At 47.2% G+C, this 25738-nt stretch overlaps 2 protein-coding genes across 4 annotated transcripts; one reads left to right on the forward strand and one right to left on the reverse strand.

The window, feature by feature from the left end:
• Positions 1–3824: 3824 nt before the first annotated feature.
• On the forward strand, positions 3825–9947 carry LOC110307107 (interferon alpha-inducible protein 27-like protein 2B). Of its 3 annotated transcripts, XM_029484849.1 has the most exons (7): positions 3834–3977; positions 5060–5211; positions 6160–6279; positions 7011–7145; positions 7287–7316; positions 9060–9221; positions 9613–9947. In XM_029484849.1, the coding sequence occupies exons 2-7, from the start codon at positions 5094–5096 to the stop codon at positions 9870–9872; spliced, it is 825 nt and encodes a 274-aa protein (XP_029340709.1). In that variant the 5' UTR covers positions 3834–3977; positions 5060–5093; the 3' UTR covers positions 9873–9947. The 3 variants fall into 3 exon arrangements, with proteins under 3 accessions (XP_021035012.1, XP_029340709.1, XP_021035014.1); XM_021179353.2 differs by lacking the exon at positions 7011–7145 and having other exon boundaries at positions 3825–3977; XM_021179355.2 differs by lacking the exons at positions 3834–3977; positions 5060–5211; positions 6160–6279; positions 7011–7145; positions 7287–7316 and adding an exon at positions 8400–8979.
• A 2773-nt stretch (positions 9948–12720) lies between these two features.
• Positions 12721–14330, reverse strand: Ifi27l2 (interferon alpha inducible protein 27 like 2). Its single transcript, XM_029484850.1, has 4 exons — positions 14180–14330; positions 14042–14071; positions 13386–13547; positions 12721–12935 (listed from the first exon to the last, which is right to left on the reverse strand). Exons 1-4 carry the CDS (start codon positions 14322–14324, stop codon positions 12862–12864), a joined length of 411 nt encoding a protein of 136 aa, XP_029340710.1. The 5' UTR covers positions 14325–14330; the 3' UTR covers positions 12721–12861.
• Between the last annotated feature and the right edge of the window lie 11408 nt (positions 14331–25738).

Below are 25738 nucleotides of genomic sequence, written 5' to 3' on the forward strand. Positions count from 1 at the left end.
CAGCTTACAACCAACTGTAGTTCCAGCCCTGGGGGACCCAATGGCATGCTCTGGTCTCCATGGGTACCAGACATACTGGTGGTACACAGACATACATATACACAAAACACCTATACACATAAAATGAATAAATGAGGTGTTTTCGTTTTATGTTAACCTGCTATTCTCTCATATCTTCAGATCTCTGGATCAAAGGTGGCTTACAGATTGGAATCCTGTCCCTACTCATTGGCTTTTGTAGTGAGAGGCATATGAAACTCTGGTGCTCTCCTTACAAAATTCCTCTCTTTCTTCCCAGTGGTGAGGATGAACCCTGTAGCGGCTATTCCTGGCTGTCAACTTGACTCTATCTGGAGTGAACTACAAACCAGAATTGGAAGGCTCACCTGTGATCCTAATCTGGAGGCTGGGAGATACAAGTTTCTGACCTGGATCTTGGCATGGAGATCTTGAGGCATAGTTGCTATGGATTCCAGAAGATTAAGACAGGGAGATCTCTGAGTTCAAGGTCATCTGGGACAAAGTGTGATCCAGGCATGGTGGCACACACCTTTAATCTGGACCATACCTTCTGCTGGTGACCTACATAAGGACAGTGGAAGAAGGAAGATTTACTCTCTCTCTCTCTCCTTCACCTGCTTGCCTTGTGGGACTGAACAACTGCTAGATCCTTGGACTTCCATTCACAGCTCCTGCTGACCACTGTTGGGAGTTGGACTACAGACTGCAAGTCACCAACAAATTCCCTTACTATATAGAGACTACCCATAAGTTCTATGACTCTAGAGAACCCCCACTAATACAAACCCTGTCCATGCAAGGTAAGCAATCTACCACTAAGACACATCACTAGCCTTTGGCTGTCTGATAGATGGCCCTGAGATTAAAGCCAGGTTGCCCCTGACCTCTACAACTTCAGGCTACACATTGACAAGCACTGGAATATCTGGGATACATGGCCATGCCCACTGCACCTTCTAACTGTCCAATCAAATACATCACGCCAGGCATGGTGATGCACACCTTTAATCTCAGCATTCAGGAGGCAGAGGCAGGTGGATCTCTATGATTCAGAGACCAGTCTGGTCTACCCAGTGAGTCCCAGTACAGCAGGGGCTCTGAAGAGAAACAAAAGACAAAACCAAACCAAAAATAAAGAGAGAAAGAAAGGAAGAAAGAAAGAAAAAAAGAAAGAGAGAGAGAGAGAGAAAGGAAGGGAGAGAGAGAGAAAGGAAGGAAGGAAGAAAGGAAGAAAGAAAGAGAAAAAGAAAGACACAAATCCAAATAATCTAATGATTAGGAAAATAATACTACAGAAAACCTCTTCTAGGCTGGGGATGCATCTCAATGGTAGAATGCTTGCCTAGTGAACACAGAGCCTTGGATTTTGTCCCCATTATGGAAGAAACCAGGCATGGTGATACATGCATATAATCCAGCACTCTCCCGGTGCGAGCAGAAGATTCAAGATCATCCTTAGAGGCACGCTTAGTGTAAGGCTAGCCTTAGCTAAAATTCACTTATTCTATCAAATTTTACAACATTTATTGTTGACATAACCCTCCTAAGGGCTAACGTTCTGTTTTAAGTTTAAAGAACTGTGCTTTAGAGATAAATACTATATATTATATGTGATATCAAATAATCCTGTCATCTATAAACCCCACTTGTCCAAGGTCAGACAACTTCCTGGAAGGTCTTGGTTGATATTTATGGAAGACAACAAGCCACGCGTGTTCTCACTTCAGTAAACAATACTGGTTGCCCTAACTGCACAGGCCATTCTTGATTGAAGTTAGGCAGGAAGTACATAGAAAAGAAGTCTGGATGTGTGCCTCCCATGATTGGATGTACACTTGCCCCTGATGGAATGTATGCTTGCCTCTGATTGGATGTACGCTTGCCCCTGATTGAATGTATGCTTGCCTCTGATTGGGTGAAAGTGAGAAGGACAAAGCTCTTTGCCTTTATTGTCCTGTGTGAATATTCTGTGGTTATAGCAATTACATGCCTTCCCAGTGAGGAAAACATCCACACACTTGAGGATTAGAAAAGAGAAGGTGGGCTGGAGAGGAGAGTTGGCTCACGAGTCAAAAGCACTTCTTGTTGCACAGGATGCCCATGGCGCTCCCTGCCTCTTCCAACACCAAGCACAGTGTGGTGCACAGATATATACACCCAGACACGATACTCATGCACATAAGAGAGTAAAAATAAATATACATTTTTTTTAAGGAAAAGGCTTCCTACTAGGCCTACAACTAGTAGTTGTAGTAACAGTGACAATAATAGGCTCTGGCTAATGTACAAAGATAGCTGGACACAAATGGAAGATTTTACTAACTTATTGACACCATAGGCTTAGCATTCGGCAGGAACTGTCACCCTTCAGACTCTTTCAGACCCAGCCCCAGGGTACACTTTGAATATTTAACCAGAGACAGGAGACTGAAAGTCAGGCAGCTTGGGCAGATGGGAGATTTCTACAGCAAAGGTATTGCCGGAATTATTATTATTATTATTATTATTATTTTATTTATTTATTTATTTATTTTTGGTTTTTCGAGACAGGGTTTCTCTGTATAGCCCTGGCCGTCCTGGAACTCACTTTGTAGACCAGGCTGGCCTCGAACTCAGAAATCCGCCTGCCTCTGCCTCCCAAGTGCTGGGATTAAAGGCTTGCGCCACCACACCCGGCCAATTCAGCCCTTCTTAATAAGAGGTTAGGGGGTTTGATGGCAGACTAGGACTTAAAGGTGGCTGTGACCTTGAGGTGCTCTGTTGAGATGCCCTTTAGAGCCTGTTCTTTGATATGGGGAGGGGATTAAGGTCTGACTATGAGTCAAGGTTGTTGCCCGTTGTTACAGGAATGGAGCCAGATTTGGGTTCATTCTTGGTGAACAACAGCAAAAACCTTCTCAGCCACCCTAAACTTCAATCATGGTACAAAATTTTATTTTCTACAGAGTATAAGTGTCTTAGTCGGGGTTTCTATTCCTGCACAAACATCATGACCAAGAAGCAAGTTGGGGAGGAAAGGGTTTATTCGGCTTACACTTCCACACTGCTGTTCATCACCAAAGGATGTCAGGACTGGAACTCAAGCAGGTCAGAAAGCAGGAGCTGATGCAGAGGCCACGGAGGGATGTTCTTTACTGGCTTGCCTCCCCAGGCTTGCTCAGCCTGCTCTCTTATAGAACCCAAGACTACCAGCCCAGAGATGGTTCCACCCACAAGGGGCCTTTCCCCGTTGATCACTAATTGAGAAAATGTCTTACAGTTGGATCTCATGGAGGCATTTCCTCAACTGAAGCTCCTTTCTCTGTGATAACTCCAGCTGTGTCAAGTTGACATAAAACTAGCCAGTACAATAAGAAACCAAGTGATATTTCACTTTCATTCCTTTCATATTGGAGACATTCCACTTTGTGTAACTTAATATTAAATTCGACTTCGTGCAACTTAATATTTTCTAAGTGACATTATTAATAAATGTTTACAACCTCAATTTTATTACTTCAAGTTTATCCCACAGCACTGTCACTGGAAGGGAAAAAACCCACTGGCAAACTTGTAATATTTTACAATACTTTGTAAACCGATTAACAATCAGAACCCTCAGTAAAAGAATAGTGAATTTTTCTTCCCAGCCAAAACAGATTTCGACACCGCAGTGGGGATGGAAATCTTTCTCATTGGCTGCCTTCCATCACTGAGTGTATCTGCAATCTGAGTGGATTTGTCATGCCTGGAGAGAGCTGGGGAATTCGAAACCTATCTTATTGGCTGTCTTCAGTCAGTGGGTGTATCTTCAGCTAGAGTGGATTTGTCAGGCCTGGAGAGAGCTGGGGAAATCGAAACTTCTCTCAGCCGCTGTCTTCAGTCACTGGGTGTGTCTTCCTGCACAGTGGACTTGTCAGGCCTGGAGGGAGGAGAGGAAATCGAAACCTATCTAATCCTCTAGTTTACATCATTGGGTATGTCTTCTTTGACCACAGTAGAGTTTTCCACTCTGAAATGAACTGGGTTTTCCAGAAACGAACCCAAGATCCAGCTGTTGGTAGTAGTGTGTGTGTGTGGGGGGGGAGGTGTCAGTTGGGGTCTTCAGGAAATCTTCAGTGGGTAGGTCCAGAACAGAGACCCTATTCAGATGCCCCTAGGCCTAGGAGGCAAAAGTCCTCAGAGGCTGAAGGGAGGCCAATGTACAGTCGCTCTCAGAAGTCGTCTAGTTCTTGCAAAGGCACCTATCTGTAAAGGTAATAGGTTATTTTTCCTGAGCTGGCGCAATGAGATAATTCAAGTCAGATTAATTCTATATAGGCAGTTTTATGGGGAAGCTGCTCTCAGGCAAGATCACTGGCCACAAGGACCAAGTTCTGGGACCTCATTATGGGGATAGGAGGATGAGACGGAGACATGTGCACACACCAAGAGAGAACAGAAGTCCAGGAATAGACAGTTAGACACCAGCGTGTCTGGACCATTTAGGGAAGAGGCCTGGGCTTTTGGCAGCCCAGCCTCTGGGCTGGACAGTTAAAGGGTTGGGCCAAGGTATGCCAGGGAGGGACTGAGGAATGCTGGGAGAACCTGGAGGCCAGGTCTGGAACCTGGAGGTCAGGTCTGCTTTGACATGTCAAATATGCACCTCAGTCTCTTGTCCTTGGGTCTGAAACCAAATAATGCGTGTGTTCCTAGAAGGAAGGGACCCCAGGCCCTACTAGTCTCTGAAGGCTAGAGGGTAGTTGAAGTGAGCTATAAGGGTTAAGAGTAATGTAGTCAGCCTGCCACCCGTAAGCAGCTGGACCAGGCTGGTTTGGTGCCTAAGGTCTTTGCTATGGAGCCTTCTGACCTGGAGTGAATCACTTGCACTGTCTAAAATGGCTCCTTAATCCCTACAAGAAGCAGGATCTCAGACCTTAGGGCTAGGGCCAAGCCCAGTGTGGCCACCCATTTTGAGCAGCCTCTCTCTCCAGCTGGGAGCCATTCAGTGTTTGCAGGTTCATTGGTGGAATCCAGCTCTTGGTCTCCAATCTCGTCAAAAGTCCAATTCACTCCATAGATTCGGTTCCTGTTTGGAAATTTAACTGGTCGTCATGGCATTTTCGGGCACAGGGACACTGGTGGCTTCCATTGTCTCCAAGGTGACATCTTCAGCAGCCATGGTCAAAGCTGGAGGGGCAGTCTCTGGCACCATTCTAGCTGGTTCGAAGGGTGAGTGCCCATGGAAGAATGGAGAGTGGGCTGGGGGATGGGGCCAGGGACAGCTATGGAGCATGTAGCATCCTGACCTCAGAGCTGCCCACTGTCTCACATCCCATAGTCTTGACTCTGAAAAATACCTGAGGGAGCCAAGACTAGTGTATGAGGCTGGGTCTGAGTCCCTAGAAACTCAGACCTACCTGCTTCACAGGGTCGTCCTCTGGAACTTTGGGTCCCCCCCATCTCTTCTCACTGATTCACCAACAAGGTTCACCTTTTGTGGAACTGTCAGTCCTGCTGGCTGTACAAGCCGTGGTACGGACTTAAATAAAGATAGCTCCTTCCTCCAGCTTGTGAAGGCCTCTCTGATTTTATTTATTTAATTTCCTTGCACGAATCTTCTTTCTCAGCCCCAAATTTCCAGCCTGCTGTGGAGATTTTCTTTATCATTTGTCTGGCTGAAAAGGCAATGGATAACCTTCTCAATGGATAGCATTAGGGCATCCTGTTACTTTTCTCACACTTAGAAACGAGGCTCTTAAAAACCCACCCTAAGCCGGGCAGTGGTGGTGCACACCTTTAATCCCAGCACTCAGGAAGCAGAGTCAGGCAAATTTCTGAGTTCGAGGCCAGCCTGCTCTACAAAGTGAGTTCCAGGACAGCCAGGGCTACACAGAGAAACCCTGTCTCGGAAAAAAAAAGAAAGAAAGAAAGAAAAAAAAGCAAACAAACAAACAAATAAACCCAAGAACCAACCAAACAAACAAAGCAAAAAAAAAAAAAAAAACCCACCCTAGAAGATAAAAAATCAGCCGTCTAAATCTATACAGAATCTTTGTGTAGCTTCTTTTTCTTTCTGTAGCCCAGTGGAGATACTCACAGCCCCCCACAGCAGTCTTTTCATGATGGTTTGAGGGATGCATTTCTGACCCCTCTCTGATCTGTGATTTTACCCTCCAGGGCTCATCCTGTTAACACAGAGTGCCCTGGGCTCTGCAACATCTGCACTTGGAGCACTGAAGGTTGGCACCACTTTATCCGGGTTCTCTGCCTCCACCTTGGCTGCTTCCCCCATTGGAGGTAACTGGCCCTGCATGTCCATCCCACACTCCTGCTTTGGGACCCAGGTCTACATGGAGAACAATGACAAGCCACCTCTTTCTTTCCTTTGTGCTTATCAGGAATTCAGAGGGATAGGGAATTTATCAGAGAAGGTAACTTAAGATCAGTAGAATGTCAGAGAATAGAATTTTATTGCATGCATTCACATCTTAATTGCTAGCCTATTACATTAGTTGGTTCCTTGAGTTTTTCTAGTGACCTCAGAAAAGGGTAACATTCTCTCTCTCTCTCTTTCTCTCTCTCTCTCTGCCTCTGCCTCTCCCTCCTCATCCCCTCCCTCTCCCCCTCTCCTTTTCTCTCTCCTCTTGGAATGGAGGCTCACTCTATAGCCCAGGCTAGCTCAGAGAGCACTATGGATGTAGCCCACCATGATTGACCTTAAGCTTGTCACTGGTGTGGCTTTGTTGGAGAAGAAGTGTCACAGGGGGAAGTCTTTGAGTTGCAAAAGCATCACAACTACTTGCCTGGTACCCTGTACCCTGTCACAATGATTGCTTATCCCTATGTCAGTCAAGCCCTCAGCCCTAAATTCTAGAGCCAGTACTCTGTGCTGGGAGGCTACCCACGTGTTCTATGTGTCCTACTTGACTACTGGTCTTTTTCCTTTCTTCATAGAAGCCAGGGCAGTCACCCTACTACCAGCCTGTACCTCAAGCCTCTGCTTTTGTCTGTTTTTTGTTTTGCTGTAGAGGAACCTGCCATGGTGGGCAGGGAGAAGAAAAGTGACTTCAGACTTTCCTTCTCCACAGCAGGCAAAGCAGCAAGAAGGCAGAGAAAGGAAGGACAAAGCAAAATCTACCTGAAGGGTTTTGAGTTCTCCAGAGGCCAGCTGTCAGGACCTGCTCAGGGCAGAGCTATGCCCTGGGGTCTCTCTCAGGGATAGGCACACAGGGCTCATTCCTTCCTGTGAGCTGGGTGGGGGAGGGGATAGTGACCATTCTCACAGGATTGTTTTTTCTTTCTAGCCAAGGCTGCTGTGGCTGTGCTTGGGGGAGGTAAGTGACTTCATGCAATGGGTGCAGGTTCCCTTCTAACTCTCCCTGTAAGCGTCAGAGTCAGGACATGCCCCATCTTGTCCCAGTTGGCTTTTCCAGAGGTAGTGGGGCAAACATGGTGATGAAATAGGGAACTGGTTGAAAGAAGGTACTAGAAAGAAGGAAGGAGTGTAGTGGTCTAGAGGCAGGAGAGGCCACACCTCCCTCAGTGCCCATGTCCTCCTGGGAGAGCAGTCACCTTGGGACCTGGTGCATGATTTGAATTCCTTTGAGCTCCTAATTTTTAACCTGAAAGATAAAACGGAACTGTTCATCCCATTTAGTAATTACCAAGGTGGCTCTAGGAAGGAAAAAGCACTTGGAATGTTCTAGAGTTTGCTGTGCGTTGGAGTCTGAGAGTCGCCACACATACCACATGAACACTGATCTTACTTGGAGAAGGCTACTGTGTTGAGCATTCACCCCGGGACTGATTGATCATGGCCTCAGAGAAGACTCAGGATCTAACTGCTATCTGCAACTATAATCCTACAGAGCTCTCAAGCCTGAAATCCACAAGTATCTGCGCCAAGTTATTTTACCAATCAGGATTGAGGGTTAGGAGACTTCCCTAGGAACAGGTCTCTGTTGTACATTTATCCCTTTCCCATTGGGTATGGGGAATCAAGTGTGGTAGGAGACTTGCCTTGCCTAACATTCACGTCGTAGTCTTGGCTAAGATGCCAACCAGGATGTCAGTTACTCATGTTCATGGATATTTCTGTCAGTAGGATGTCAATTCTCCAAGAGGTCTTGGGAACTTAAAAGTTTTTATAACCCCCGACTCAAGGTGGAAGTCTTATTTCAAATGGCTACTTATATTGTGCGATGTTCCTATTATGTTGGGGTCTATACCCAGAGCAACTTATATTGGCAAAACCCATAAAAGCACATAGCCATGTGCAGGAAGTGTGCTGTAGCTTATTGAGGCTACTTATACAAAGCAGTTCTACCTGCCTTCCATTGTGATTGCTTTCTAAAAACATTGAAGCATAGAACATTACAGAATATGCAAAAATTGGGCATGAGAAAGTACTACTAGTAACAGCATAGTAGAAAATTCCTTTGCTACAGTAATCACAGCATAGGAGAAAGCTCCCTTGCAACATTAGGGACAGCTTAAAATGCCTGGCTAGACAAGCAGCAGTTACTCAGGCCTAAGCACTCAGCAGGCACTGTCAGCCTGGTGGGTTCTGACATGGACCCAGCAGGGCTGGGAGATGCCTCCTCCAGTCATTCCAGTTGGGTACCACTTATGTTCTTTGTCTGAGCAAGATGTTCTGTAGAAACACTCACTCAGGGCTGCTCTATTCTCCCCACATTACTCCAAGATAGACATTGAGCCCAGCAAGTGCCTTTCTGAAGGTCTTACTCCAAATCCTAGCCTGGCAAGAACTCCACCCTCATTGATTAACATCTTCTCTCCTACTGTGCTCCCTGAATCCTGACTACCAGCACTCTAGTTCAGAGAGGGCCTCTTGTCTTTCAGAGATGGCCTCTTGCCTTGCCCTTCACCTTTGCTCTCTAGGCTTCCCCAGAGGAGGAGTTACAGGGAAGAGGAGAAGCCCTGGCTCAGTCCCCTCTGCCCATCCTCTCCTTCTCCAGACCCCTGGGAGTCCTTCAGGTTTAACAGAGTATAAGGGGGGAATGGGGGATGGGTGGATCCCTGTCGTCAGTCCACTGACATAGTTCCTCTTCCCACAGCCATGACAGTAGCTGCTGTACCACCTGCACTGAGTGCTGTGGGCTTCACCTCCTCAGGAATTGCAGCCTCCTCTCTAGCAGCTAAGATGATGTCCTTGTCAGCTATTGCTAATGGGGGTGGAGTCCCAGCTGGTGGCCTGGTGGCCATTCTGCAGTCTGCTGGTAAGTGTCATGGCAGGAGGACCAGAGGGAGGACAGGTCATAGCCCACTCTCTCTGTTTCTTTTCCTTCTTTCTGGTGTTTACCAGAGGAGGTGGAGGAGGGAGAGGATAATTGCAGGATGGTTTACCTGGGCTTAACTCTCCCCTTAGGCCTAGCCTTTTCCCTGCAGAGGGGGATGTTATCTAGATGGACTATTACCTAGTGTTCGGGTATGGAGTGTCCCCTGTAAAAGTGATAGTGCTAAACACAGACTCCAGAAACTTTGGGAAAGAGCAGGGATACTGTGGAGATCCCGTTCCTCCAGACATCCGGGTGGTCCTGGCAACTCTGCTGTTCTCTGAGTCCTTAGTTTTATTTCATCATACATTGGTCATCGTCTGTGTCTTCCCAGGAGCTGCTGGACTCTCCATGCCATCTACTGTCCTCGTGGGCTCTGCAGGGTCTGCCGCTGTGGCCAGTGTCATGAACATCTGTGAGAGTATCTACCCTTTTCTCATGGGATCAGAGGTGGCAGACATGGCGACAGAGGTGGCAGACATGGCGACAGAGGTGGTAGACATGGAGACAGGGGTGGCAGACATGGAGACAGAGGTGGCAGACATTTCAACAGAAGAGGCACTGCCCAACTTGTCTAACACAGAGAAGGATTAATTGCCCCCAGGCGACAATCTCCTAACACATATTGCCTAGGTGGAAATAAGAAATAAAACCAAGTTCTTGCCAGTCTCATTGTTCCCCTTTCTGTGTGCTACTTACACAGTCAAGGTGGGGGCCTGAGCTCTCTGCTACCTGGGCCTGAGGTCGGCTAGGCTCAACTCTTCCTCCCTCCATGTTGTCCCAGACCAACATGGTGTGGGTGCATGCTCGGCTGGAATGCATCTAAATGTGAAAACAGAAGCTGCTCTTTGCCCTGCTACTGATCCATAACTCTGAGCATGCCACCTCCTTCTTATGCAGAGGATAATGAGGAGGTGACCTCCCTGACATCTCAGACACCAGCCAGGATGGGGATCGCTGAATCCCTGTGAGTTTTGGTGGCATCGTTCTTTGAACCACTATCTCAAAGCCAGATCTGGTTTGCATTCACACCCTCCTGTTCACACTCTCCTATTCACAGCCTCCTCCCCCCTGTGTATCCAGGGATTATTGCTGGTGGCCTAGATTGAAACCTCTGTCTGAATGAGATGACCCAACGCAATGCCAAACCTCTGCCTATCCTCCAATTCCACAGCTCCACTAAGGATCTTGAATGACGCCCTTTGGATCCCTCCTGCACAGCCCTGCACAGAGATTGACGAGAAGAAATAGTTTCCCAGTCATGCTGGTTAGGGCTCAGTCTCCACTTCACACATGCAGAATGGCTCTAGCTCTGAGGGCTGTGGGAGGAATTTCCCTGGGACAGACACAGTCTTCATCCTCCCTCTAAGAAAGCAGTCCCACTACAGCAGTGTCCTCAGACCCAGAGGTTCCCACTCTCCTTTTCATGATTTATGTCTCCTTCTCAAGCAGTGATCCGGATAATAGGATAATTCAGAATCCACCCTTCCCAGAAATCCTCAGGCCCTCATCATTCTCCTCGAGACAGGATTTTGTACCCAACAGCTGACCTAGAACGAATGCCCACAGATTCTGAGCACCCACCTTTGGGTCTGGCAGAGCATCACTGCCAGACAGTGCAGCCCAGTTAAAGTGGGTTTTTTCTTCTTTGTGTGTGTCCTGACTGGGATTTTAATACTGGCCAGGACAAAGAGGCTCTGAACAGGTTTGTGCAGACCCTTCTACAAATATTGAGCCTGCTGCTAGGCAAACCCCTAGGATAAGATAGGCAATACAAGAGACCCAGGAATTCCACACTGGGCTCCCAGAGTGTGTATGTGAGTCTTACCATTGTTTACCTGAGATGCAGACACCATAAAATCAGCAAGCAGTCATCTTTGATATTGCCATTCAGGCACCCCAGATAGTAGAAGGATACTTCAGAAGTTAGAAGGGTTTGAAGATATGAATGGGTCCCAATAAATATAGATTGCTCAAATGTATCCTCCTGCCTCAAGACTTCTAGGTGTCAGTGTGGACCCTGTCCATCACTGCAGAATGTGGCCGATGAGCAATGACTGTCAGGCTTGAGTAAGGGAGTAGTCAGGAGGCTTCAACATAAGGCAGGGATTTATGCCTCCTTTCCATTTGATAAATATTATAGATGATGGTGACCTGTTTTGATTCCATCTTGTTCCTCGGGTACCAGTGCATTCCCAGTGAGCCCAGTGAATTCCCTCGTGGTTTTCTGTCTGCCTCTCAGCAGTACAGTGAGGTAGCTACAGGCTGCTTATAGCCCTGGATGTCCACAGCCAATGATGGGGAAGGACCAAGAGCTCTGGGGGTCACTGTCTTGGGTACCACTCAGCGTAGCCCCATGACAGAAACCTCTTGTTGCCCTACCTTGAATAAGTGATAAAGTGAGGTCCACAAATCCCCCCCACAAAGCCCTCATACCACACAGATTATTTCCATTAAGGCATGCTACACTCTCCGTCGAGTCAACTGGACAAGCCGAGAGGCTTAAAAGTCATTCATGAGGCAAAGAGTTTCAAGGAAGCTCTCCTGGAGTCTAGCATTCCCTACCCATACATTAATTTTCCATTCCCAAGTTAGTCTAGTGTATGGATCCACGTGCTCTCTTTCAGTATTTTCCTATTATAAGTGCTTTTGAAAATTGAATTCTGACATGGCTAAAGCCTCCCGCCAGTGTTCCAACAGTCCTAGAAATGTCCTTGAGCAAGATCATGGGCTTGGAATTCAGTAAGATTGTAAAAGCTAAATCACTCCCTTACACAGGAATTTACCATCACTAAAGAAGAAGGAAGTTTCAGTCCAAAGGAGAAACCAGAATAGATACTTAGAACTGTAGCAGAGTTACACCCATACACACGTATTTACAATGGCCTAAGGGGAAGGTAGACTATACAAGAGACTAAAATAGGAACTATGGCAAGGGCGCAAAGCCCTTGACCCTGGCTTCTAAGATTAGTGAATCTTAGGTGGAGCCCTTGTTGATCCCAGCTGTTATCAATGTATTCTATCCCAGGTGGTTCCTGTTAGACCTTTTGTGTTTGCATTCCTCTGTTTAATGTAAGATTCCAGTTACCTCAATTGTACCTTGCGAATATGTCACCCAACTTCCTTATTGTCCTCTGCATAAAAATTCTGATGCTCGATTTGAAAATTACACTCAGATTCCACAAGATCTCTCCTGTGTGTGTCTGTTTGTCGTTCATCCACGCTTTGCCTACCCGCGTGGAGAGACCCCGTTCCACACAGACACAGGGACCCAGAGGGTCTGCGACAAAGGCAGGGTCCACCTACATCCCTCTGCCTACTGACTGTGTGCCTGCCAACCTGTTACCTCCCTCTGATCTCCAGGCTGAGGCTGACTGGGAAAGTCTCAAGCCTTGAAAAACTCCCAGCCCAGAACCCCAATCAAAGAGCCACCACAGCAAAGTTAGGAACACCAGCCCATATACTTTATTTTTCATCATTCTTTGACATCAGTGAGGGTTCTGAAGGTGCCTTTTGGAACTTCATCTCCTGCATAGTCTGTACAGGCTTTGAGTTGAGCTGATAGAAGTGTCATCTCCTAAGCTCAGAGCAAGGCTCCAGCAACTGCCCCAACAGCCCCTAGGATGGCATTTGTTGATGTGGAGAGTCCAAGGACCCCTGGGAAGAAGACAGTGCAGTGACAGTCAGTGGCCTGATGCTCAGAGATGCACACCCAATTTCTGTGGGAACCGTAGGGCTGTGCTTCAGCCAGAGCTATTTAAAATTAACCAGAAGGAGAAGACAGATGCGGGCCAACTGGAATACAGGACAGAGAGCTATCCACAGAGATGCTCTCTCTATATATAGCAGGACAGAGGGGTACCCATTGTAGAAAAAACACTCAGGGAAGTTTCAGAGGGCAAGTAGCATGCCTCAGACTCCTCCCTACTTTAGCCATTCAGCACCTTTCACCCAAAGGCCACACCCCCCACCTAACTCAGAATAAATCAAAAAGTAGGGACAGAACTAGAAGACACAGGTCACTTAAGAAGGTGGGACTGGAGGGAGAGGAAAGGTGTCACCATCCTTGTCTTGGACTCTGGTCATCTTGCCTGGCCTGACACTTACCTGCTGATTGGAGTGTAGCTACCAGGCTTCCTGCTGCAACTCCACCTCCATTGGCAATTGCTGCAGCAGACATCATCTTGGCTGCTATGGAGGCAGCTGCAATGCCTGTCCCAGTGAAGCCCATAGCAGCCAGGGCGACAGGTGCCCCTACCACAGCCAGAGCTGTAAGGAGAGGATCTGGGTGAGGTAGGCTCAAGGAAATGACCCACCCAACAATTCCCTGACTGTTTCTGGGGACTTTCTATTCCTAGGAGCATGGAAGGGGATCCCAAAGTAAAGAAGGGGAGGGCAGGGAGCAGGGTGGAGGCAAAGGGGTCCGTGGAGAATGTGACAAAGCCGAGGTGTTTCCAGGCTTGAGAAGAATCATCCTTCACTGGGCCTGGGGTTGTGAGGGGTAAATAAAACCCTGCAGTGTTCAGCAGCTGCCCCTTCCCATCCTTCACCAATTCCATCTACTTGCTGCTCATCATATATGAGGCCTGGAGGGGCAGCTGGGCAGGAATCTTAAGCTCATCCCTGGAGTAGAGTTAGCACAGCCCTGGCCCCTGCTCTGCACCCAGGCAGCTCCAGAATCCAGTGGCAGTCAAGTAGTGGGAGTGGCACCCACCTCAAAGTACAATGCTCCTACCACCTTACCAGCTTAGCGAGAAACCAACCTCCTCCTACAGCAGCGCCCAGCAATTTTTCTAGGGAGAAATGGGTAGATAGAGAAGGTTAGTTTGTTGATGGCAGTGAAATCTTGGCGGATTTGGGTCAGGCAGGCCAATTCCTAGTCAAATCCAGGGGCTACTAACTCTTCATGATGAGTTGTCCTGGTAGCCGGTGAGTTGTCCTGGTAGCCGGTGAGTTGTCCTGGTAGGTAGCACAGTGCCTACTTAGACAGTGACTTAAATCTGAGGAGAGCAGGAGAGACTTTTGCCTGTGGACAAATAGGGTCATAGTCCATTCCTTTAAATGAGTCAGCTTCTTCTTGGAGGTTTGAAAGCAAAAGACCTGCCCTCCACTTATCTGTTTACCTCCTGCCTGATAACACACACAGGAGAGAGAGAGAGAGAGAGAGAGAGAGAGAGAGAGAGAGAGAGAGAGAGAGAGAGAGAGAGACTTAACAGCTGTTTGATGCTAAATCAAACAACACACCCCAAAAGTGCAAACTCTGCAAGAAGGAAGAATGTTGGCACAAAAATCATTACTCTCACATGAAGGAGGTTTATAGTTTACTGTGGAGCCTTGGTTGTGTGACCAGGTAAGTTTATGCAAGGTGCCATGTTCCCACATGAAGAGTTTTGATGAGGGTTTTGTAGTGACAAAGTCATAAATCAAGGCACTTAAAAATATATATGTATGTAAAAACAATCGTGTGTGTGTGTATTCGTGAGGACATTAAGTGAGGGGGAACAGCCAGTGGAGGAGCCCCTGTCATAGGCCTGGTGTGCTGCACACCAGTATCCCCCCGTTTGCTTGGCAGGAGCCAGGTATTTGTATATTCCAAAGGATTTGCCTAACGTTCCCAAAGACTTTAGACTGTGACACTGTGTAGACATTGTTTAGACAGGAATATTGAATGGCCATGATAAGGGCCAAGGACGTCCTGAGAGAATTCAGCTCTGAACTTTCAGCGTTTGAAATTCTCCACAATCATGGAGGTTCTAACGAGTTAAAACCCCTCACAGAGGACTCAGCCAAAGATACACAGCTTCTTTCCCGGAACGTTGGTCAGCAAAAATGTATCCGATTTCATCACTGTCTTGCAGAGGGGACTGTTTGTGTTACTCCGAGAACTCGGGGTCCCCACAGACCACCAGAGGTTCAACTCCTATGCAAAAGGAAAGCAGCTTTATTCATCTGGAGATTGGAACCCTATGACTTCTCCATTGCAGTGGGCAGGTGTGGAAGGTGCCATCTTTGACTTTTATACAGATTATGCAGGGTGAGGGCTTTTCAACTGGACAGTTACATGATTAGTTGATGAAAGAAAGATGAAATTTCAAGACCTGTAAGTCATATAAAGTACTCAGAAATTGCTGGTTGTTTGTGAGCCTAGAGGCTGACTGGGGCTGAGAATAAAGAAAAAGAAACCCAGGTATGCCCCGTAGTTAAAACATTCCTGGGAACAGCTTGACCATAAGATAAAGAGGAATGTGAGGACATAACAGGGCTATCTGAACTGAGTCAACAACTCACAGAACTCTGACACCCTGCATGTAAATGTAATTTTTCTGCTGATGTTTGAATAAGCCAATAGTGTGTCTCTATGCTGAATTCCAGACCCCTAAGCCCCTTATCCCATAAAAACCCCTAGCTTTTCAGCCTTGTGGCCGACATTCGTTATCTCCTGTGTGGGATGCACGTCAGTCCAGATCTCCATCATTAAACTCCTCATGTGATTACAGCAGGATGGATTCTCCTGTTTCTTTGGATGCTCTCTCACTCCCGAGACTAGAGTAGGGGTCCCCGAAAGGGGGTCTTACATTGACACTTCAGAAATCATAGCTTGCACAAAATTTTTAACTAGTGACAAATTTAACTAATATAGCAGTGGTGAACTTGAGTCATTTAACTTTGACAATAGTCATTTCCCTTTACCCAGGGTGAAGTGGCTATTGCTTGCTGGTGTCTTGGTTGCTGGAACAAGTTGTGCTTTTTCCAGTTACTAAGTTCACACTAAGGACATGGGAGACATAAGATGGAATCTGAACACAAAATGGATTTAGTTACGCGTGGTCCTTCAGTCTGCACATCCAGGAGCATTTGTTCCATCTCTGTCCCTCCTATGACATGCAACCAATAAAGAGAGTAGAAACTTAAGGGCTCTTTGGGAAGTCAAGTGTGTTGGCTGGCATTTTGTTGGGACAAACACATGAAAGAGTGTTTTCCTGAAGTGGACTCAGGTGAAAGGATGTTTTGCTAAATCCAGCATGTGAAAGGACACGTGATGAGGGATTCTTTCTCTAATGACATGAATGTGTAAGTCTGCCTCATATAGCATAGTTTCACTCCTTTTACTGGGATTCCAGAGAGAGAAACACATTCAAAAATTTCTGGTGGTATGCTGCAGGTTCTTGCTTCTTCCTAGGACTCAGTCTGATTGGCAGAGTGATGTACAGATTCAGGTGGAATTTTGCTAAGACTCACATGCTGAGGCAAGACCTGTGGAGGACATGGGATGTTGGGAGGGAGAATAACAAGACTCAACAGACTGTGAGAGGGACTTGCTAGTAGAACTAGCTGTGCAATGCTTCTTGGTGTAGCATCATCACTGATCTTCTTACAGAGGCACAGCAGAGAACTTCTCCTGGCATCCCTGCTGGTCTGAAACCCTCCTGCTGACTCCTGCCAATGAGTCAGCCATAATGGCTGAGGCCAGGCTGTCTCTGCTAGGTTTTCCCACCAATGATGCTATCCAGACACTATTGCCCTGGAGTACTACCATACCCATCAAGTATTTGCTAATGGACTGAGTTGCAGCTGCTGACCTGTGAGCTGAACTGCTGATTTCCTGACAACATAGATGGGACTTGCTCCAAATAACAATTTCTAAACAGGTCCACCCCGCCCCCTTATCTGTTCTTTCACTAGAAGGGAGGTTAAGGTATTTAAGGACCTTCATTAAAAGTTTGCTTTGAAAAATTAGAGGCTACAAACCCATCCTGATTACCTTGTGGATGCTGTTTTGCAAGAACTTCCTTTTACTGGACTGGCTACTTACACTTACCCAACCCCACTGATTCCCACTTAATCTTCTTACACTTTCCCTTCCACAGGGCCCCTGTTTACCACCTTAACTTTTACTCCGTGGACATCTTCTGGCTTTGCTATCCCAGGCCTCTCAGTTAAGGGTGTGTATTCTAACTCTGGCTTTTGTACCATAGCCAGGCTGAAGTGCTGACACCACAGTGGCACACCACTAGCTCCTGGTGATGTCGTCCTCTAGGAAATCTGTATCTTAGTAACCTTGTTCTACAGAAAGTGTGGTAAATTTCTGTCTTAGGCTGGGTTACCTATTGCTTTGATAAAACATAATAACTAATAGAAATCTAGGGAGGAAAGGGTTAACTTTGCTTGTACTTCCACATCACAGTTCATCACATAGGAAGTCAGCACAGGCTGTTGTAGAGCAGAGACCTCATGGTGAAGCTGATGTAGAGGCTGTGGACCAGTGCTGCTTACTGGCTTGCTCTTTCCCTGTAGACCCACAGTAGAATGAGCACTGGTAATCATGCAACAGGATCAATATTAGGCTGTCTTGAAATCTCCTCTGCCAGGGATATTAGTTCAAAACTTTCTAGGCTTGGCCTTAGGAATTTTCTTAGGACAAGGAGGAAAGTGCTTAACCCCTTTGCCACAACATCACAAGAATGGCCTCTAGCCCAGCTCTTAATAATACTCCTCTCTGAAATCTCTGGAGCTGTGTCTCTATAATCCTCATTGCTCTCAACACTACTGCCATCCAAGCTCTTACTGCAATGGCCCCTACCCTGACTAAAGCATTCAAGAGCTTTCCTAGGCCAAAGTCTCAAAGTCTTCCACGTTCCTCTCAAGTCAGCCCCTTCAGGACAGTCAGAACAAGCAACCAGGTTCTGACACCAACTTCTGTATGACTTACTTTCCTATTTCTGTGAGGAAGCACCATTAGCAAGGCAATTTATGGAAGACAGAGTTTATTGGAATTATACTTTCAGAGATGAGTTAAAGACCATCTTGTTTGGGAGCATGCAGGTCGTATGCAGGCACCTATGCAGTTAGATATGCAGGAAGAAAAAATGTTAAAGCTCAAGTATTGTTCTGTGTCGACCATACATTGTACATACATGGTACAAGCCTATTTTCCAGGTGTCATTGTCTCCTTTGGTTGTGGTGCTTGTTTTGTTTCAGTTTTAGGCAGCATTTTGCAATGTAGCCCAGGTTATCTCCGGATTGAGATCATTCTAGGTCAGCCTTATGTGTGTAGAAATGATCAGTGTGTGTCCCAATGCCCAACTTGGGTTTTTTGTTTGTTTGTTTGTTTGTTTGATTATTCTGTTGTTGATGTTATTGTTTTAACATAGAAATTTTTATAATAAGTTTATAAACTGACTATGATTGTACTCTATTTTTTGGCTCCTAATTTAAAAACAAACTGTTCCTGCTAGCTAGTTTTGACATTTCCTGTGATGGTAAACGGACACATTTTTAAAGGATGAAGGTAAAAGGTATTTCATATGCATCCATAGAGATGGCTCTCCAGTTAAGGATGCTGGATGCTCTTCCAGAAGACCTGCTTCATTCCCAGCACCCACACAGCCGATCATAATCTTCTGTAACTCTAATTCCAGGGAATCTGATCTCCTCTTCTGGCCTGCAGGGCAGCCGGCATGCACGTGGTGCACAGACATACCTGGAGGCAAAGGACCCATGCATATAACATAAAGTTGGAATTAAAAATAAAGATTATGCTTTAATTGCTGTTGTGTGACTTTTCTGGGGACACAAAAAATACACCACAAATAGGCTGTGATCTGATATACCAGAGCAGAGCCAGTCAAGTTCAGCTTGTTGAAAAGTTCAGTTTACTGAGGTATTGACAGGACCATGGGCCATTGACAGGCAGCTGTACCAAAGAACAGGCACACTTGCAGGCAAATTTCTGCTCATAGATCGCTAAGTCCTACTAGGATTACACTCAGCTGGGGCAGGAGTGGGCAGGGCAGGCTGCAAGAATCACCAGTCTTCAACAATTCCTGGACCCTAGCATAAAAAGCATCAGAGCTGACAGGCACAGGACTTTCTGAAAGGTGAACCACTCTTGGGACAGTAGGAGAGAAACTAAGACCCGGTCTTTCCCTCTCTGGCTATGTGGCATTTTTTTTTCTTTCAGGAAAATTCCATGGGCATGCCAATTACACAATGGATACCACCTGTATATCAGCTATGGTCTGTGTCCTTATCTGCTGAGCCATTGAACCTGCCTTCAATCTCTACTTCAAAGCCAGCAGAAAGTCCTGAATGAAAGATCTGAGATGCCCAAACCCTGGAGGAGTAATTCCTTCTTAGCACTGACAGCCTGAATCTATTTAAAGAAAATTATAGGCTATAGAAAAAAGAGTTTAACTCATACTCAGAGATAATACCACTTGATACAAAGTTTCACGAATTATCTACATGGCTGAATTATTAAAACCCTTTGATCAATTATTTCCACTATTAAAAAGTATGTGTAAACATAATGGTTAGGGAAATTAGAAACTGCCGAAGAGGAAAAGCTACAACTACTAACTCTAGGTGAAGAGACTGAGCCAATGACATCTCGTCCTGACTCATGTTTGCCAACACACTTCTTGACCTTCTACACCCTGACAGACACCTCTGCCTTGGCATCCCACTGGGATTTCTATTACTGACCATAGCCCGCTGTATTGACCAGAATGACCAATGTTTATACAACCTAAACATAAACTATGATAGCTGAAAAAGGTATGAATCAAAAACGTCACGTTGTGTCAGAAATAACTAGCTTCTCTCAAAACAAGAGCTGCGACACGACCCTGCCTTCAGCTAGCACTGAGGCAATCATCACAGTTGCCTTTAAGAATGTTGTAATCTCTGGCCTTCTGCACCAAAAGATTCCGAGGCATGAGCCTGCTCTTGGTTGCTGATCGAAAATAAAGAACTCACATGCATTGGCTACACCAGGGAGGCTTTCTTTATCTGTCTCAAGTGGATTGCTTCATATGGAAATGAGGAAAGTGGAAAATATCCCACAGGTGAGATTTTAAGTTATAGGAGGAGATGTGAATACAAGAAAGAAAACCAGAAAAAGTTACTTGAACAAAGTACTAGAAAAAGTAAAGAATCATTAGCATAGTAAGGAAAAGGTAACCATCAGGAATAAAACCAGGCAGCACAACATTAGCCTGGATAAGGAAGGGATGGCATCAGAAAGTACGACCTGTAAACTTGATGATAGGAAAAAAATGAAAAAAATCATTGAGAAGCTCTCATCCTGACCGAGGGAGACAGAAAACCTGAATTCGGTGGCTGTCTGCTATCAGAGACTTCCTGCTCCACACAGTCTGGAAGCACAGGATGCCCATGCTGTCTAGCAGCTGCGTGTACCAGGGAATTTTAATTCATAATTAACTTGTGATTGGCCAAGGAGATTCTAAGCCCTGGGGATGAACATATGAAATGTACCAGACATTCAGGGAAGAACTCTCCTACTTTTTCTATGTGTGCTCTTTTAGAAAATGAGAAAGAATGTTTCTTGTTCATATTGTGATGTCAGTATGAGCCTGACACCCATATCAAACAACAGCCCTTCATAAATAGAGGACTACACTTTAAGATCTCTTACAAACACACACGTAGCCAAGCAAATATCACAAACACAGATTAAGGAGGTAGGATCTGTCCATGTATAAGGGAGACAGGACTCAGAGAAAAGGGCCATCCCGAATCTCCAGGCAGGCTATGTGATGTGAGATTTGAGGACCAAGCATTGGGGAGTCTTAGAGGGAGGTCAGGAGAATGTAGGGTAGATGTATAGAGGGGCATGGCCCAGGGTTAGACCCACTTCTCTCAAGATACAAGTAGGTCTGCTCCCCACCTGTCTCTAGCCATCCCAATCATGGACCTGGGACAGGTTCTACCCCTTTAGGCAGAAGCTCTCCCCAGCTTCGGGTCCTCCCACCTTTGAAATCTCCAAGCTGTGTGCATTCAGACTGAGAGGGGGAACCGTTCCCATGTGAATCCACTCATGGTTGAGGCATGGTATAAGAAGCCTCAGATCACATGCTTGAATCCTCACTGAGAGAGTTCCCTTCGTATGTCCAGGTGGATGAACATCTGGTGAGATGGTGGCAGTCCACCATAGACTCCCCCTCGGGTCAGACCTGGGAGGGGTCAGTCCAGGGAGGGGCCTTCCTGGCAGAGGGAGACTCCTGGGGAGCAGTTCCGGGGCAGAGAGTCCTGGGAACTGCTCTTCCCATACATGGAACCTGGTCTAGACTTTGTCTGGACCTCAGCTGCCTTGAGACTCTCACAAAACCTAGTGCCAGGGGTTTGGAGTACTGAGAGGCCATCCAGTTCATAGCTTGCATGTCACATTGTGACTGGTTTCTATTTGTGCCCTCGTGACCATGGAGGTTTCTCTGTGCTTCAGCCTTTGATGTTTTCGTGTGACCGCAGGGATCAGTCCTTCTGCCATTCAGTTTTCTCACTTCTCTGGAGCTGGACTTGAGGAGCCCATGGACCTAAGATGTAACCAGAGGAGTGTCTGCTTCTCTCACCTGTACCCCTTCCCCAGGTCCTCCCATGCTGAAGTGCACGGATGCTGGTGAGAAGCTGATCTTAGCAGCTCCTTTCTCCTCCATATGGTACTCTTTTCTCATGGGCTAGAATTGAGCTCTTTAGACGGTGAGTCTCCTCTTCCAAGGTTCTTTCCACCCCACATCCAAGACAGCCCAGAAAGAACAAACCTCCTCCATGCCCCCTTCAGTTTTGTCTGTCCCTTCCTGGTGAAGGTCCCTGATCCTACAGAACATCTTGTTCACGGCTCATAATGCACAGTGTGTGGTGAGAGAACAGCTGGAACACTCTTCTCCATGTTGGGGAGCACGGTGTGGTCCTCCACCTCATACCATCTGAGTTTTTGTCCTTCCAGAGTGGGACACACAGCAGGCCTTTGACAGTGCCTCCCTGTGTGGGATTCAGCTTCCCTGTCATGGACCATCTAGGTCTCTACATGCATGGATCTCCCTTTATCTGCTTTTGACCTTGGAGCCCATGGCTGTGGACTCCTGAGAGCTGGGTCATGACTGACAATTCTCAAGCTCAAGTCTTGCTACCCCAGGGGGATCATCAGGAGGTTGGGTTTGCTCTTGCTGTTCATAGGCATCAGCTGCTCCCTGGAGCTTCTGTAGGCTTGGTGGGAAAGGAGCTCACTGAGCACTGCGTCCACCCCATCCCCAACTCCAATCTAAGGACCCTACCTCTGCTCTCTTGGCCTCCAGCTTCATCTGGGCAACCTCCCCAGGATTACTGTATGCTCTTACACACTCCACCTCCCAAAGACTCTAAGCTCCCCTCCCTATCACTGGTGCTTCTATCACTTTCTGTTTCCACCTGCTGGACAGCTCCATCCCTGATAGCTGTTTTCTTAAGCAGGTGAGGTATCTCATCATGGTTATCTGGCTTGAACCTGGCTATGGGCCATCCAGTTCTTTATAGACTGGAGATCTGCCAAGAGGCCCAGGGAAGACCTGCACCCAGACAGTCTTAGCTGAGGATGGTACCTTGGACTCAGCATGGCCTGTGGTAGGAAGTGGGCATGCAGACAGGCAGGTAGCCAGGCCCCTGAGGAATTAAGAATACTGCATTTTGGGCTTTCTACCTAAGGATGGCCGATTCACCTGCAGTAGGCTAGACTAGGGAGCAACATTCCTCCACCTCTTCGTTTCTCTCCCCTTTACTCCATTCCCTCTGTAGCTTCCTTGGCTTCTGGATGGCCGGGACCTTGAGCAAACCTTCCTCCTTTCTTCCCTCTCACCCTCCTTCTACCTTGCTCTACACCATTCCTTCTATTCCCTACTTCCCTCTCTCCCCTCTCTCAGCCTCAGTTTCCCCATCTGAAGTCATGGGTAGATTAGGTCAGTTTGTTACTGGGACTAGAGTCAGGAACCCACTTAGATGCTCAGATGCTCAGCTGATCATTATGTTTGCTCCATTGCCATTTCTGATTAACTTGTGATTCACAGTGTTGGGGCTGGATTCACCAGAGATCATCTGCAGAGACTTCTTGGACAACCCTGGGCCCCTCTTCTATTCAGAGTCCACAAGATTCCCATTTTTTTTAAAATTGACCCTTTGTTCTGTTATCCATCCAGCTTTCTACCTCTGCAGAACAGCAGCTGTGGAACCTTGTATGTCCCAGGCCCCTTGCCCATGAGACTGATTGGTCTCCCCACCCCTGTACCTTGTAGATGAGTCCCCCCCCCCTTCCCAGTAGGGCTCCTTCCACTCCTCTAGCATTACTTGAGCACTCTGAAACAAGGACCTGCCTGAAGCTGTTGAGTCAGTATTTCTAAGTCGACACTATGTCCCATGCCCCTGCCCATGGAGCCACTAGGCTACCCCGCCCTCTCCATCCTGTTAGGGTCCTATCCTGTCCTTTTCAACACTGAGCACTTATCTGTGGACTCGAGGCACTCTCTTGAGTGACTTCTACCTCAAATCCCAGGCTGTTCCTGAAGGCCTCTGGATCCTTACTGGAAAGTCTGTGTTGAAGAGGAGAGGGGTGTGTGTGTGGTGGGGAAGGAGTGAAGTTATCAGAGTAGAGGTGAAACTCACTCTCCAGCTCCTACTCTGACCATGGGTCAGCCCTCACCCTCAAAGCCCAGCCAGTGACCTCTATCCCTAGTGTCACAACTCTTGTGAGCTGTGATAGTCATGCCAAGCCTTTAGCCCTTTTTGCTTTTGAAGGCTTAGGGGCACCGCAAACGAATTCTTGTGCAGGGATACATGCTCTTAAGTGCCTGTGTGCTCAGGCCCCTGCTCGGTGGCAGGAATGGAGAGGGCCAGCCTCTCTGAGGCATTCGTTGCTTTGTTCGTTCCCAGATGAACAAGACATGCCCTGTGTAGTCTGTGAGCCTCAGTTAGAGCAGTGGTTCTCAGGCTGGGGGTCTCAGGCTGTGATCATCTGGGGAGCTAAGGACCCGTGCACATGGGTTGCACATAGATATTTACAGGATGAATCATAACCATAGCAAAATGACTGTTTTAAGGTGGCAAGAAAACTGATTTTAATGGCTGGGGGTCACTCTAAGATGAGGAAGTAGAAGTTTGAGAATCAGAGGATTAGAGGGTCAATGGGTGGTGGTCTGGAGTCTTCCTTGTCACTACCCTGAGGGCAGAGTAAAGGTAGATGGACCTATATGACCCATTTGCTCTAGGAATGGGAAACTGAGGCTCAGGCATCAAGATCTTACTCAAGGTCATGGCATGGGGTATTGTTACCCCTTTCTATTTTCCTATGATCTTTAGCCTCCTGTAAGCTGCTGCCTCTCTCTCTACCCATCCCTTCCTCTTCCATCCTCCTGCTCCTGCCATACTCCTCAGGCCCCTCCCCTCCTTTCAGGAGGATGCTCTGATGCTTGAGGAGAGGGGCTGCTTTGCAAGACCCCAGCTTTACCTCTCTGCACCCCTTCAGTCTAGAGGCAGGAAGCTATGGTTGTTTGAGGCAGCAGTGGTCAGTGGGGATGACTGGCTTAAGGGCTGTGACCCCACTGCTCCTTCCTTGAAGTAAAAGGGGGTTGTGTCAAGCTGAGTCTATAAGTTTGAGCCTTGGGCAGGTAGAGAATGCCTGTTCAGAGGCCTCCCAACCTGTTTCTGTAGAGAAGCTCCTGCCCTGAGCCTGGCCCAGGTTCCTGAATCCCAGCCACCCAGGCCCAGAATCCCCTGGACACACTCCCTCCTCCTCAGCACTCCTCCTATATCTGGCTCTCCCCTCTGACCTCCAAGTCCTGCCAGTTATGGCTGTATCAGAGTGGTAGTTCTGGAACTTTCCTATGCTAATTTAATCTGAGCCTGTCCTGCTGTTGACAAGACATGGGGAAGACATGCCAGATAGGGTAGCGGCCATGTCTTCCAGGAAGGCCTTCTGTGGTGATCTCCTTGGAGCCCATATTTTCAGGCATCACAGACCCCTGTCCAGGTTCTCTTCTGTCTGCCTGTCAGCTGCTATGTGTGTACAGAGTCTTGTTGTCCAGGTATCTACCAAGGCATTCAGATCTCTCTTCTTGTGTCCCTATGTGTGTTTTTCCCCCCTGCTGTCTCCTTTGTGGAGAGAATCCTGACTTAGAGACTCACGGCCTGCCTTGCAGGAACCTGTGCCCACCTAAGTACTTTTTGTTGGGTGAGAACCTAGGCCCAGAGTGATCAGTGATCCTGATACCAGCATTGGATTTCTGATCATGCTGTGGCAAGTGTTCCTATCTGGTTCTATCACCCTATTGTCACTGCCAGGGGTTGGCTCTTTCTGGGGACTTCATGGAGTAACTGTATCCCAAGGAGTCACCTGATGATGCAGCAGGCCTGCAGAACTGGACCCCATGTGTGTCTACTGAGCATCCCTCTTCCCTGGAGGGCCATGGAGTACCTAATGGGGGCCTATGGCTACAGTAAGGGACTCTGGGAGCAAGTAGGTATGGGAGAAGCTGCTCTCCTCTCCAGAATGCCTACAGTAGCATCCAACCCAAGTCTGACGGATGATGACTGCTCCTGAGTCTCCTTTTAGGTAGGAGGACCAGCACCTAACTACCAGGTATGCCCCAGTTCACACCTTACAGCCCTGTCCCTACCACACAGGAGCCCAGGTAAGC

The sequence above is a fragment of the Mus caroli genome, chromosome 12, assembly GCF_900094665.2.
Source record: "Mus caroli chromosome 12, CAROLI_EIJ_v1.1, whole genome shotgun sequence".
Taxonomy (NCBI): domain Eukaryota; kingdom Metazoa; phylum Chordata; class Mammalia; order Rodentia; family Muridae; genus Mus; species Mus caroli.